This window comes from Sabethes cyaneus, chromosome 3 (assembly GCF_943734655.1).
Source record: "Sabethes cyaneus chromosome 3, idSabCyanKW18_F2, whole genome shotgun sequence".
Lineage (NCBI taxonomy): Eukaryota > Metazoa > Arthropoda > Insecta > Diptera > Culicidae > Sabethes > Sabethes cyaneus.
The window spans coordinates 198,973,768-198,989,798 of NC_071355.1; the positions used below are offsets into that span (position 1 = coordinate 198,973,768).

The 16,031-nt window shown below is 41.8% G+C and overlaps 1 protein-coding gene across 5 annotated transcripts in view; it reads left to right on the forward strand.

Annotated features, from left to right (window-relative positions):
* The window catches only part of LOC128742157 (uncharacterized), a 28,359-nt gene that overhangs the window by 2,388 nt on the left and 9,940 nt on the right, over positions 1 to 16,031 (forward strand). For all 5 annotated transcript variants that reach the window (XM_053838400.1, XM_053838401.1, XM_053838402.1 and 2 more), the window contains exon 2: positions 10,986 to 11,436. In XM_053838400.1, coding sequence (XP_053694375.1) covers positions 11,133 to 11,436 — 304 coding nt within the window. In that variant the 5' untranslated portion in view covers positions 10,986 to 11,132. The remainder of the gene's footprint in view (positions 1 to 10,985; positions 11,437 to 16,031) is intronic.

Below are 16,031 nucleotides of genomic sequence, written 5' to 3' on the forward strand. Positions count from 1 at the left end.
CGGGGATTAAACAGATCACCTAAGTTTCAGTGTTGTGTTGAGTGTGAGATAACTGGTATGTGATTCTTTATTTTAGAAACTTGAAACTGGTTCAAACACACTGGACCAATGCAGTGACAGACGATTCTTACTAAATGGTGTACGAGAGTTATCTAATTTTAACTAACTTTCAACTAACTTACGTGAAATTCTTACTTGATCATTACAACCGCAATGGTTTTGAGATGGAAGACGGTAGTTGCAAAACAATAAAAAACAATGTACAAGGTGTCTACATTGATTTCAATAAAAATGGAGACGCACTGCTACTTTTCGATTTACAGCACTAAATGTTAGAAAAAGTCACCTGCCAAGAACTTTAGTTTCGTATGATAAAATATGATATGATATGATAAAATTGTTTGAATATGGGTGTCTAACCTACGTTATTTTAGCTAGAAAACAATATAGAGTAGAGCGAGGCATAAGTTCGACGTTTATAGTTGTTATCAATTTTCATGAGATATAAAGTAGCACAACAGTAAAATATATTTTATATTGATGCAATAACTCAATATCTTCACATTCAACTATAAACCATCTGAAGTAATAGTGCTATGCAAAATAAATTGTTCATTTTTTTATCAAATGCCGAATTAAGCTTAAATCTATGAAATTGGCACAGCAGTAGCACACCGCACACCGCATTTTCAAAACAGATATGCGAGTGATGTAAAAACGCTGCTACAATTTTTCGACAAGTAATATTCTTGATATCATATTTGACATATGTATAAGGAAATATTAAATCAAAACCGATCTAAAATAACATTTACTCATAATTCAGCAACTATGTTTTGTAAACAACAAATGTTTACGATAGATTCAAACTGTCAAAGTAGCCACCCATCCATGCTTATGTAGTCAATTTACTCGAAATCCGCACTGATAAATCTTTGTATCGCATTTTACCCCCCTCACACTTTTGTCCCTCCTTACTCTATTATAAAAAATCTATAATTAAAAATTAAATGTTTATAAAACACACTTACTCAACAGTAGTGCTTAAAAATCTGGTTCTTCTGGTTTATGATGGAATTTTCCCACTGCACAACCGCATCGTTTTAACTAGGCTTTTGATTGCCGATTCATCTCTCAAGCAACAAGGTGGGTTTTATATTGACGCACCAGTAGTTCCCAAACTTGGTCATAAAAACACATAAAAAGACGGTCGAAGAAAAGATTCCATGTCGAATGACGAAAATTTGAATTTGCATTTCGGGTTTCTCTGCTTTCAACTCAAAATGCATAAATATGATATTTATTGCCACATTAGCTTCATCACAGTGTGAGTCCACTGTTTGGAATGGTGTTCGGTTTATGAAAGTGAAAAAATAACAAATGAAAATAATATCGAACTAATATCAGCACTTGTTTTAAAATTGCTTGTTGGCCCTTAGTTATTGTTTCAGTAGTAGACTTGAGTATGTCTCTTTTCACATGTTTTTTTAATTAACGCGATTTTTACAACATTTTTCGAATTGACGCGTTTTTTTAGGCAGTTTTCTTTTACGCGCCACATATATTCCGTGTAAAAAAAATTTGAGTGTACCGAATCTTATATGAAATATATGTTATAGAATCACAGTATTGAGCAGAACAGAACCCACAATGTTTAATTAAAAACTGTTCATCAACTTTACTCATCAATTAGGAGTAATTCAGAGAATAATAAATCAATTCAGAAAATAATATATGGCAGTCTAGAGAAACAGCACTTATCTGGATTATTCTACCCAAAAAATCATAATTTTCATAGAAGAATAAGTATAGACATTTCGCTGCAGCTATAATTCCTCTTCAGAGCAAAAAAGAGAAGAAGAATATTTGCACTTTACTCAGTTTCAATATGACGTGCTCTTTCCCATTTTCTTGTGATTTCTCTCTTTTAATGCAGACGGCTGTATGAGAAACCTGCACACTGTGCAACCTGCTCATGGGGATGGGTTTGCTCTTTACAACATTTAGGTAATCTGTTAAAGTAAAATGTAGCTTGATAAATTTTAAATCATTTCCTGACATTAACTCATTTTTTCGATTTTGCGGCTTGGTTCGGTCTGGCTTAACATCGACCACAACAGGTAACATTATTATGTGCCAAACATAAACGTAATCTGCTTAGAAGCGTATAGAAAAATTATCGGTCAAATGAATAATAAATATGAACGAATTTTATGGAAAATGTAAGAAAATATGTGTTCAACACATGGATCTCATTTGTTAAATATATGGCAAAAATCCATATGTGGGACACATAGAAACAATCTTTAAAAAATCAGAAAGATTGTATTCCAAACATAACCGCGTAGCGGGTGTAGAACTACGTTAAGCGGGTCTTTGCGAAGAAAAATTAAATATTAGGGCTGTAAACCATTTCGTGAAATTTTTAACTTTTTAGTTAAAATTTGACAGTTCGATAGTTATTTCTCTACGAGTGGTTAAAATCAGTTCAGAATGCCAACTATTTCAAATTTTGACAAATTGATAGTTGTTTTGCTCAATGAGAGCATATAAGGTCAGGATGAAGATATGTTTCTGTAACAGCGAATTTGTTAATTAAAAATTGATGCCATTATCTGCATTTACTCGTTGATAAAAATATATAGGAAAAGAGTTTTATACCTTTAGGGAGATGAATCAGTATTTGTCATGCTAGAATCATTATCTAACGTGAAAACTATGACATTTGTGGTTCAAATAAATTATTTAAAACTGCATTTTTTTTCACCCGGATAATCGAGTCTAAAATCCGGATTACCGAATCCCCAGATAATCGAATCTCCGGTTAATCGAATCCCCGGATAATCGAGTCCGAGTCCGAGTAATACTATGTTTAGCATAGGCATAAATCTTCCACATGGTTGTGAGGAACGTGCTGCTCGAGTCAAAGATGCTGATGTTTAGCATAAATCTGTCTCTGCTGGCAATAATCATGTCATTTATTTTCATGATGCCATTTATTTTCATTCTTTGCCATCCGCACATATTCGCTCTTGTCTGCTCTCTCATTCTCCGATTGCAACCGTCAAGGCACGAGAGTTGATTTACAGTAGCTAGTTCAGGACTGCATATGTCGCCTGTTTATAGCGTTATGTAACTAGGAAAAAGCCAAACGATAATGACTGCTTTTCTTTTTGCGTCATTTTAATAGTCTTATATGCCAAAAAGGCAGGACTACGCAGCCTCCGCAAGTTTATTTTGCTTCTCTATCTTGAAGCAGCAGCCACAACGACAACCTTGGTGAATGTAATCGTCCGTCGACATGAGGAATGTGTGGAAAATTTTTAACTTGAAAGTTCCCGTTGATTTTCACTATGTAGCGAGTACAAACCAATCTTTCCAAGAAAGCCATACAATTTCTGTATCTTTTATGAATCGAATGGTACGTGAACCATCAAAATCACTTTGGTAACTTTCCTATAATATCCACGATTCGTGGTAATAGTCTAATATTTCAAATCGAACGAGAGGCCAGCGATGCCTACTCTCACGCGAGATAGTATGAGAAGCATGGCATTCAACATCCTGACATCCAGACATCCTGCTACTTACACACTCGCGAAAGCACAGCCTCATGTTGTCTTCCTGCATAGCTTACTCGCGAGTCAAATAACTCGTGAGTAATCAATTGCCCGTAAGGTCTAATGACTTGATTCTAACCACGGGCGGGAGTGCGAACCCTCGTGAATAATCGATATCAGCAGCTCGGGCTGCAAGGACGAATGAGAGCGACGACCGTAGCTGTTAGTTAAATACACACTCGCAAAAACTCGCTGCAGTGCATGAATAAATAAAAGCGAGAGTCCTAAAAGGATGCTTATGCCGGACGGTTCGTTAGAATGAGTACGCGTGTGTCAGAAAATTAAACCACACGAATGTAGGCTTCGCAACACTGAATAGAGTACCACCGAAAGAGTTAGAGAGTTTTCTACGAAGTTGCAGACCGCAGGATTTCAGGTCGATACACAATATAATCCATTATTACATAGTGAATATGTCAATCATTTCAAAACCCCACCTCCCCTATCTACACCTATGACCACCACAGTTCTGTAGTAAAGCCATGTTCAAGCATAATCCGCCATAACTCATTTCGCTCAACTGAATCGTACTCCGCCTATAAACGTACAAGCATATGAACAGACGATGCGTCTGCAATTTAAATTCTAGGTCAAGGTACTCTCACAAGCAGCAGGTTTGGCCCGTTTGTATTCATCAACAACGCCGTTATTTATAACAGCTGCGGTCTATGAAACAGAATGCGGGAGAGGATTTTGTATGCACATTTGAGGAGAGTTATGCCCGGAATTATACTGAATTCGAGTCGACAAATCTTTGTAGCAGATGAGAATTGCCAACCAGTCCCCCGGTAGTTCCTTCTCAGACCATAAAGAATGTACTTAAAAAATATATCGAAAAAAATTGAGTCGAATTGTTTTCAAGCTAAACTTTAAGGATCAAGCTAAGGATTAAACTACAATATTTTGTCTAAATGTGTACTTTGTTGCTATTTTGGATTTCCTCTTCATAACCGAATAACCACACCTTTTCCTTGACACCACTCATAAGGTACTGGGCAATGATGGAACTGACTTCTTTTGATACATTTAGCCACTGTCAGATTATTTTCCAACACCTTAGAGGGCTCTGTAGCCGCAAGGTTACCGAGTCTGCTTTGACAAGCGAATGGTCATGGGTTCGAATCTTAGTAGAATCAGGTCATTCGATGGCAAAGTGACTTTAGCATGGGTTTATTCCCAGGCCCCTCACCAGCACCACCCTTCCTTCGTGCTAAATTCTATGTTATCCCGTTATGGCCTATTGGCAGTGCAAAAATGAGACCCTTATAGTTCAATGCACTGGTTAGCTGTTCCAGGGATGGCTATAATTGGGGACAGCGCTGTCATGTGGAACGAGGTGGGTAAAGTAGAGAAAAAGCATTGAAGGAAGGGTACTCAAATTACACACAAGCACGCATAAAATTCAATAAGCATATCGCTCGCAGCGACTATAGCCAAAATAAATGCAGTGCGGGTTATACAACAAACACCCTGGCGATATCACAATAGATCTAACCATACTGGTCGCAGTGATGAGTCCATACAGGAAAAAAACAGCTTAGATATTTACGAAGTCCGGCCATTATGATAGCATAACACTTCTTATTTGAATGAATCTGGTCGACTACCTGAGGCTCTGTGAATGACTTGACCATCCGATATGCGGTCCAATGATGGATTCCTAGGTATATTCCGATCCTTCTGTGGAACGCATTTGAACTTTTCACGACGACACACGTGATTTTTCGGCGGATGTGGTCTTACTCCAACGCCATCCAATTAACAGATTGTGACAAAATTCTGCCAATGTAAAGATTACACTTTTAGTTAGTTTCAGTTACCCCCAAGCTAAAAACTGCAAAATAATCCAAACTATATTCAACTTCAACGTCATTCAACTTAATCAACTTAACTGTATCGTACGCCGCTTTTAAATTTGCAAACAGATGATCAGGCTGTAGCTTGCAGTTTCGGGACTAATCTATGATCTGTCGCAGATTACACATTTGATCCAGTGTATAGTGACCATCTCCAGACCTAGTTTGGGATCGACCGACAAACGAAGAGTGTACCTCGAACTTCCACATCACGAGAGACTGCACGGTTTTCACGTCGATGGCCGGTGTCACCCGATACAATATGCATGCTATTCGGCGAAATCACTGACATTTTTTTCTCTGTATGGACACTATCACTGCGACCAGTTGTTGGTTAGCTGAGAACCGATTTGGTTTATGCTGTTTCATGCATTCGTCTCCATTCAACTCGATCTTGGGCCACTCATGACCAATTTCTCAGGGTTCTCAGAACTCGTAGGTCGCCTTCTACCTGGTAGTGTCATCTCGCAAGTTGTGCACTCCTCCCAAGTAACAATTGTGGTTTTTATGACTAATTTTGGTCATAAAAGCCATCATAAGAGTGTAATAAAACCCAAATTATTGCTTGGGCTGCTCTTGGTGCCAGTGGGATTGTAGAAGAGAATGGTTTTCGTTGCATCATCGTCCGGCATCCCTACGACCCGCCCAGCTCATCGTAACCTATCGATTTTCACATGAAGTACGATGGGAATCTCTTCAAGCAGCGCCTGTAGCTTGCTATACATGCGCCGATGTCACTCTTCAGGCGTCATACACAAATTACGTTACGCAAAAATTCCGGTTTGTTGACCCCCTCCCTCCCCTATGTAACATTAAGTAACGCTTGGCATAACCCCCCCCCCCCATTAAATTACGTAACGTTAACCAAACCTCCCTCCCCCGTACCTCAAGATTCAATAAAATCGGCTTGAACTGCATATTTTTTTAATTTTTAAGAAATTCAACCAAAGAAGCATGATTCGCAAATTAGCAAGCTTCATATTAAAAACAACAATCAGGCATCGGCCCATGTTAAGGTGAAATGGTACTGAATCCAAACATGGCCGGAAAAGCAATATCCTACCATAGACGCCATCTTTCCGGCCATGTTTGGATTCAGTACCGTTTCACCTTAAGCTGAAATGGTAAAAAAAAGTAAAGCCATGGGTATTCATTATCGACAGACTTGGCAGCCGGCTATTAGAGTACCGGACAATTACAAGGCTAATGCAACGATCCTACTGGCTCTATAGCAGCACTTCCTAGCCGAGATTCGAACATACGACGGCTTGTTAGGCCAGCATCGTACCCTGAAGCAAACTGGGCAGCCTGAAATGGTCTTCAACCGTAATAACTGGAAATTTAGTAAGATTATCTTCATCAGCTGCAAACCATAATTTTTTATCTTAATTTCCTCATTTGGCAACTGCCTTTTTGGTATTCATAAATTTGTTACGTAACTATTCTCATGACTCCCCCTCCCCCCTATGTAACAACAAGTAACGCTAACTCGACCCCCCTCCCTTCCCTCTAAGCGTTACGTAATTTGTGTACGAAGACACTTTCAGTATGTACTCCACCAAATATTGTTTTCAGTATCTTATGCTCGAATACAGCAGGGGTACGTGTATCCTCCGTGAACTACGTCACAGCTTCCATAAACCATAAGGTCCATAAAGGTCTAATAAGGGTTTTACACATAGTAGGCGTATAGTAAGTCCGATTTCCTACTTTAATGTGCCACTGTATCTCCTTGCTTGTGTAGCTATGCGCGGTCACCAGCGAACTAGATTCACAAACGGCTCTGTCATTTCTAGTTCTTCGCCGTAAACAATTATCGTCTGTGGTAGGCGAGCGTTTGTCTCCTTTAACCCACTACTTTTCATACATTTGATCTTGGAGACGTGGCCTTCTAGCCTCTACTTTCAGTCATTACGCCTTCTGATAGTAACGGACCCGATCGGAATGTAGAATCGAAGCGCTTGCCTCTCGCTTCGATGCCGCTCAGTGGATCATCCCTTCAAGGGTGGTGCTGAAAAGCATGCAGGATAAGCCGTTACCTTATCACAACCCTCGTCGCTTCTCGAAAAAATATCCCCTAAGTGCACACAAAACACAAACGTGCCCACGCATCATTTATTCATCGACTTCAAATCGGCGTACGACACGATCGATCGAGATCAGCTATGGCAGATTATGCACTACTACGGATTTCCGGATAAACTAACGCGATTGGTCAAGGCGACGATGGATCGAGTAATGTGTGTTGTTCGAGTATCAGGGGCAGTCTCGAGTCCCTTTGGATCTCGAAGAGGGTTACGGCAAGGTGATGGGCTTTCATGTTTGCTGTTTAACATCGCTTTGGAGGGTGTGATAAGAAGAGCGGGTATAGACACGAGTGGCACGATATTCACGAAGTCCGTCCAGCTTCTTGGTTTCGCTGACGACGTTGACATCATTACACGTACCTTTGAGAGGATGGCGGAAACGTACATCGGACTGAAAGCTGAAGCCAAACGGATAGGACTTGTCATTAATGTATCGAAAACAAAATACATGAAAGGAAGAGGTTCTAAAGAAGTGAATGCTGACCTCCCTCCCCGGATTCATTTAGACGGTGATGAAATCGAGGTGGTAGAAGAGTTCGTGTATCTGGGCTCACTGGTTACCGCAGACAACGACACCAGCAGAGAAATACAAAGACGCATTATGGCAGGAAATCGTGCCTACTTTGGACTCCGTAGGACGCTGCGATCGAACAAAATTCGCCACCGCACGAAGTTAACAATCTACAAGACGCTGATTAGACCGGTAGTCCTTTACGGCCATGAGGCATGGACTATGCTCATGGAGGACCAACGCGCCCTTAGTGTTTTCGAACGGAAGGTGTTGCGCACCATCTACGGCGGAGTGCAGATGGAAGACGGAACGTGGAGGAGGCGAATGAACCATGAATTGCATCAGCTGCTTAGGGAACCACCCATCGCTGCCACCGCAAAAATCGGTCGCCTGCGATGGGCTGGGCATGTCGTGAGGATGTCGGACGACTGCCCGGTTAAAAAAGTTCTCAATAACGATCCGACTGGAACGAGACGGCGGGGCGCGCAGCGAGCAAGATGGATCGATCAAGTGGAAGGCGACCTGCGGACCCTACGTAGACTACGTGGCTGGCGAATTGCGGCCATGGACCGAGTAGAATGGAGACGACTTCTTCGTACAGCAGAGGAAACCACGGCCTGGAGCTGATTAAGTAAGTAAGTAAGCACACAAAACACATGACTCGATGCGAATGTAGCTCTGATCGCATCAGTTTGGCCGAAAACGGTATTCGTGTATTATCTGCCATAGCTGGTATCGATCAACTGTATCGTATGCTGCTTTGAAGTTAAAAAAGATAAGATGCGTGGGTATGTTGTACTCCTGACTTTTCTGTAAAATCTGTCGGGTGGTGACAATTTTGGTCCGTAGTGGCGCGAAATTCCCTATGAAACCTTGTGATATCGGTGACAACCGATGTAAAAGGATCTGATAGAGTACCATGCGCGTTAGACCGCGGTAATTGCAATAGTCGAGCCGCTCACCCTTTTTGTTGCTCTTTAGGAACTCGACTTTTCGCTTAACATCTTAGAAATCAGTTGCTATAACACCTTATTACTTAGGTATTCCTAGGTTAACTTCCGTTCCACTTCCTTTCCGTTCCTCATTCCGCATTCTGCCCAGTTTGTTGATAGTACTAATGCTTTGATAGAACTGTGTCATATTTCACATCATAAAAACCCTGTTTCAAACACAGTTCACTCCCCAGCAGCACAATTTAAGCAAGTCAAATTGAATTAATTTCAATTAGTCACATATCAGTTGCCACAACTACTTCGCAACAACTGTGTTACGCTGTCCAATATATTGGTTTCCGATCGTGGACTATTTTCGAGTCTTGACTCCCGCCTATTAGTACTGCCAAGCCGCTTGTTCAACCGCTATACGACTAATAAACGGCAATTAGGCGTTTGATAGCGCTTTATACAACATTAATGTTTGTTGAGTACCACCTTTCCCATAGTCGATTCGACGGCACGATGAATATTTCTCCACATATATGTTTTCTACTTATTAAACATCTGCAAAGAGGTTGACCATCAATCAGAATGTGATCGACCCGGTAATAGGTATCTACATAATTCGGAAGTCAGCAGGTGTGTTTTTGAATGTTTCAACGTGGAAAGTAGATACTACAGATGACCATTCATCTTTTCGCCAAAAAGTTTATCAGCCTTAATCCATCCTCATGGATCAACGAGGGGAGGCTCTGTCCTCTAATAACTATTTTAACATCGTGTTTTGGACACTTGCTGGAAGTCTGCTCGAGGAGCCTAATAGTACAACCAGTCCTCGACGTCATCGGCTTGTTCTCTGTTTCCAAGCTTCGGCCTATGAATTTCGTGAACCGCGTCAATCTCTGCTCCTATTAAGTTTTTCTAATTGCAAACTGCACTCCATTAGCTCTAGGGGAGAAACTTAGCGCTAATTGGATTAAAAAAAGTTTGTTATCAATTATGTAGTAAAGTAGCAATTAGTTACTTCTGTTACCACTATGAAAAATCATTAGACTTTTACTACTTTATATCAAACACCATTGTGCAAAGCTGATAGATTGGTACACTATGCCACAACAAAGGACGGACGCGAAATAAACACTACCGGATAAACCAAACGAAACATTTGAACCGGTTCTTCTTGTTGTTGTTCGTAATTCATTGAACCGCAACTAAGCCGAGAAGTATACATTTTAAGCAATAACCTAGCAGTAAACCGAACCGGACAGTTGTTTTGTCTGAAATTGCCTTCCAGCGTTGAACGCGTAAATTGGTTTCTATTCGCTCGTGCGCGGCTTATGCTAATCAGAAACCAACCCTCTGGCAGTGCTGCTGGTTGCGTTTTGTAGTGTGCAGCCAACTAGGACAATGCACATTGCTAGGCAGTTCGTTTAGAATTCTTTTATAGCTCTGATCAAAGCCCTTCAATCCGTTCCGGGTGAACAATATTAGGACATTTTGGATGTTACTTTCGACAGGCTTCTAATTAATCGGCACTGTCAATTTTTGTGCTTTTCAAACTTAAAATAAAACAATAAACAAAAACGGTTTTAGCAGCAGTGTAATATATATCATAGTGACTCAAAAATGACAGTCACTTTTAGTTATTTTTTCGCACTAAAAATTGAATCAATTCTTCGAAATATGTCCTAAGGGAGCAAATATATTACACTGGATAGGTATGGAACAAACTGCTTAACATTAAAGTGCAATTTCACTATATAGAAACACCAAACTATAATCTAGAAGCAATTACATCGGCACCCGTGCTACTTAAAAGTTGCTGGTGGCACCAGCATCGACAGCAGCAGCAGCAGTAGCAGTGGTAACTGACGGGCAGAGCGCTGGAAAACGCCCGTAGAACTTTACGTGATTTACGATGCTTGCGCGAACAACTTTTCCATTTGCAACATTTTCGTTTCGCTTTTCCCCCACAGGAGAGTCCACCGGATCCATTTGAAATGAAGAAACCGCCACTCGTAGTGAAATAGAGAGAAATAAAAACGCCCTAATCAAATCAGTGCAGACAGTGAAACTTGCCGAAATTGCGGCGAAACAATAGTGTGCATAAATAACGCAACGGTATGAAAGTGGGTGGCAGAAGAAAAATGGCCCCCGGAAGGTTGCTTCCCTTGCTCCTGCTGGGGATGTTATACTACAGCAGCGCTGGTGCAGTTGTTCCTTCACCGTCGGCTGGTGCTGCCGTGGACGAAGACATTTCAGCGGAACAGGTTTTGAACAAGGATTTCGTCGGAAAGAAAATTCTACCGGACCTCAGCGATGTCAAGCTGGATGCGGTTCCCGAGCCGCATCGAGGCGCGGCCAAGCAGTTTAAGGCACTGTGGGATGAATACCTCACCGGAGCCAAGGAGTATAATGTAGTTAAAGGTAGGTGCACTGACCTAAATAAATTTCAGTTATAAACAGAAAGCTTTGGTACTTGGTCCACATCGAACTTTTTTTCTTATTTTTTAAAAATAAACATGTCCTAATTTATAAACTCAATGAAAACATCGTTAAACCTTGCAATAAACAAACAACCTCAATGCCGAAAGTGACACCTCGGAAAACGGTTGACAATGAATTCATCGGTGCTAGGCCCGGTATTCCAGGCACGTTCCGCCGGGCGACCGCAGATTCGAATTATAACCAGGTGATTCGGTCGTCGCGATGGACGAACGTCCGACTCTAGAATCACCTTCCAGATGACCGACTTCGAGTTCTATCGGTAGCGGCAAGGGAAAAGGGGGACAGGACACGAAGGAAGGCAATGATTAAGAATGACTTGAAAGTGTAAATGCGCAGCACCTCCGTTCGGTCCGTCCGTTCGACCGCGGTCAGGTCGGAAATGTGTGCCAACTTGAGGTTGCCTTCGTTCAGACATTCCGTTGCTGGCGAAATTATCAGTATTCGTTGCACATGATCTGGCCGGCAGTAAGGTATGACTGTAGCACGTTTCGAATAGTGGGTGCCAGAGTCAACTTCTTGCAAGTGGCAATTGTTAGTTTTTCAGCCGTTCAGCACTGTTGTTGTTATTGTGGCTGGCTGGGTGACTGGCTTTTTCATGATTTCATGGAATAGTTTGTGAAATGGATTGTAAATTATAAACTAGAGTGCATTGCCGTGTTCAGACGTTGAACTAAGGTGGGCTGTTTTATTTACCAAGTTGATTACAAATTGCAAAAATATCAATCCCTTTTCATGTTGTTATGCATGCTTTTCAAAAACACGTTGCGAATGTAATTGTACATGATTTTCTCCATTAACTTGAGAAGTGTTGATGCCAGACTTATTGGTCTACAAGCTATAGTCATTACGTTTTTTATTTAATTGGCTTACCGTCTTTACGACATGGCTTTATGAACACATTTCCTTTAATTAACTTGGTTGTTGACTGTCGCTCTTCATTTTCACGGACACCGTATAGTCAGCTACCAGATCTCGCCCCACCTGATTTAACTGTTCTTCAATTTTTTTTTGTTTATAGTAGACATAACTACTAAATCCGGCGCTTTGCTCTTCCATGGTATGCTCAATCTTTAATCTTACTGTTTGATATACTACAAGCAATTTGAGTGATTTCCAGAACTCAATATGCACAATTGTTCATAGCTCTCAAGTTCTTTTGAAACTAATTACCTTATTGCGACTTGCACTGACGATATCCAAAGGCTCCATTGTTTCTTTGCAGAGGACATCAATTAATGTTCTGATGTTTAGTATCATATCTGTTCGACATTCTTATAAGGTTATAACATGCCTTGCCCACCGTACCAACTCATCCAGCTTTAGCTCCTTTATGGATTCCGGGTTAGTCGCAGAGCTGCAAAATTTCTTGGTTCCTCCGCCTCCTTACTCTGTATTACACTCGTATGCATGTATGGGGAGGAAGTCAATATCGGTTCAAAAGGTCCTACTGTACTGTATCTACTGTACCACTCCAGGACATCCTTTGAATAGTGTCACGAAGCTGAATCCGGCCACAAGATCATAGGGCCCTCCTATTACTTCAACAGAGAAAGCAGACGCTTCTGTAGACACTCCTTGAGGTAGATCTGCGCGTTTACAGTCCCGGTAGTCACGAACGGCGCACTCCGTTTGCCACATGAGCCGATCGTTTGCCAAATCATGTATTTCTGGGCAAACTTTGAAAGTTTCTGCTTTCACACTTCGTTCGGAACATCAAACTTGTGCTGGATGGTGAAGAACAGTAGCTCCGTAAGCTGCCGAACGTCCATTTTGCTTGACGTAAGTCTCATCATCCATAATGAGACAATGATGCTTCGTCAGCATCTGGCTGTACAGTTTCCGGGCCCGTGTCTTTCTCACCATATTTGACCGTTCGTCACGATTTGGAGCCTTCTGCACTTTGTACGTATGTAGTCCCTCCCCGTCCTTGGCTCTCTGGAGGAAAGACTCGGACAGATTCACTTGAACTTTTCGGCCACATCCCTGAACGGAGCATTGAGATTCCGCTTAAACGCTTGCACGACACGCTTGTGATCTTGATCACTAATAGAACATCCGTTCTGACCGCATTTCTGCTTCCGTTCGATGTTCAGAGTTTCGTTACTAACGTTTAATCACACGACTCACCGTTGACTGCACGATACCATGTTGTTTTCCGATGTCCCAATGAGAAAGTTGAGGATAGTCAACAGAAGGTCAAGTTTCGATAACGGAATGTAGCACCAAGGCTTTGCTTTTCTCTTTAACCGAATACCCCTGTAACAAAAAGACTGGCAGCTCTGCCAATATTCGGAAGACACTGATGGTAGCTCGCTCTGCCGGGCAAGGTGGTCCCTAAATGCATTTGTGTGTGTGAATGCTAATTTTCATACCGCCACGCCAACGTAGTCGAATAAAAACCATATCCGAATTTTGGAGAGCTTACTAACACTCATGCAAAATTTACCACCTTCGCTAAAAGAAGCGCCGCTGACGTTAAAGCATAACGTTTGAATAAAAAAAACACACAAAGCTGCCAGTCTTGTTAATAATGGGGTCTTCGCTTTAACCCAACATCGGTTCATAAAACCCTGAGAGCTACGTTGAACAGCACACATAAGATATTTTGACGAAGCCCTCTCTGGAATTGGAATGAACTAAACCAGTAATGGCCAAATCGCGGCCCTTCGTGATAATACGTGCGGCCCGCGGACTGGTTTGAGGGATGGCGGACTTATGAATAATTTTTTGATTACACAGCGATCACTCAGATCAGTCGTAATATCTCGTGCATGTTGTAGATCTGATTGCTTTCCAGTTTAAATCTTGTGGTGATTCCTAAAAATCGGCTTTTGCTGCCGCCTATGTAACATCTTGTTATTCGCAGAAATGACCAGAGGTCATTGCGGCCCGCGGACTCATGGGGCGATCTAATTTGGCCCGCACCACGCCTATGCCTGGGCACCACTGAACTAAACAATCCTCCAGAAATCAGTTTGATGAGCTTCCTGGGGAAGTTTTTTTTGTTTTGTTAGATTATAGTCACTTTAACCAGCTTGGGTCATTCGTGACTTCTACATATCGTATATCTACATATTGTGTATCGTATATTTAAGCAGTCAGAGCAGCTTCCCAGGAAAACCGCTTTCATCCAAGAAATCCAAAAAATAAATAAATAGCTCTGTACGGTCGATGGTATCAGCTTTGAAGTCAACGAACAAATGATGCCTGGACCTTTATTAGAGGATCTGCTCCAGCGTAAACGGTTGATCAATCGTCGATCGAACTCCAGTTGAGCTGGATATCGTCGCTAGTGACCTGCAATGGTGGATCCCAGACGCGTAAATACACACTGTCCCGTAAACACGCGAACAGTTTGCCGTGATGTGCCCTGGTGGAATGAGACGCTTAGCAATCTCCGTCGTCGGAAGGCTAGGCGTCTGTTCAACAGGGTCAAAATCACGTTTAACTGGGAAAACTTCCCTCAGAACTTCCCTCCCCAAATACAACAGTGAGCTACGCAAAGCCAAAAGGAAATCACGAGTTAAATTTTGCGAAAGCATTCAAACTCTGCCAGAGGCTACGCGTCTGCAGAAAGGACCACTGCAATGGTCTAGGGCAATTCAAAACAGAGGATGGGAGTCTCACTGTTATCACAAGGGAAACTCTGGAAGTGAACACGCACTTCCCTGTCTCGACAGTGACCACTGAACCAGATATAGGCGGGCAGCATCGGAATGGGTCATTACACAATGTGCCAAATGACTTGGTTCTGCTTGCACGCCGATTGTTTACGGAGGCACTCAGCTCTTTTGAACCAATGAAACCTTACTTTACCTCGCGTAAAGTAAAGGTGATGTTCATATCTAAAAAGCAAAGCCATGGGTGTAAACGTCCTTCAGAACTTGACCCTTCTTTATCGACAGACTTCGCAACCGGTTATTAGAGTATAGGAAAATTACAGGGCAAAGATCCTATTAACTCTTTAGCAGTACCGCCCAGTCGAGATTCGATCATACGACGACTGGCCTGTTAGGCCAGCATCGTAACCCGAAGCTAACTGGGCGGATAAATCTAACTTCAACGCTTCTTAAGCTGATGGAGAAAATCACGGATAACTATATCCGCAATGAGTTTTTAAAAAACTCTCCGTTACATGTAAATCAACATGCATACCAACACAGTAAATCTACGGAAACCGCACTGCACTGCTTAGTGACGTTAATTGAGAAATCGCTCAAATATTAAGAGTCGGCACTTTGTGCTTTTCTTGATATTGAAGGCGCTTTCGATAACATGTCCTTCGCGTCAATTAATACGGCTCTCTGGTGGATTCTCTTGACCACACTACAATGAGCTGGATTCAAGCAATGCTCTCGAGCAGAGAAATTACGATTTCAGTGATCAAAGGATGTCAACAGTGAGGAGTTCTCTCTCCCCTGCTCTGGTCACTGGTGGCCGACGCACTCCTTCACAAGCTATTACAGCTTGGTTATGAGACCATTGCTTACGTCGGTGACGTTGTACTTATCGTC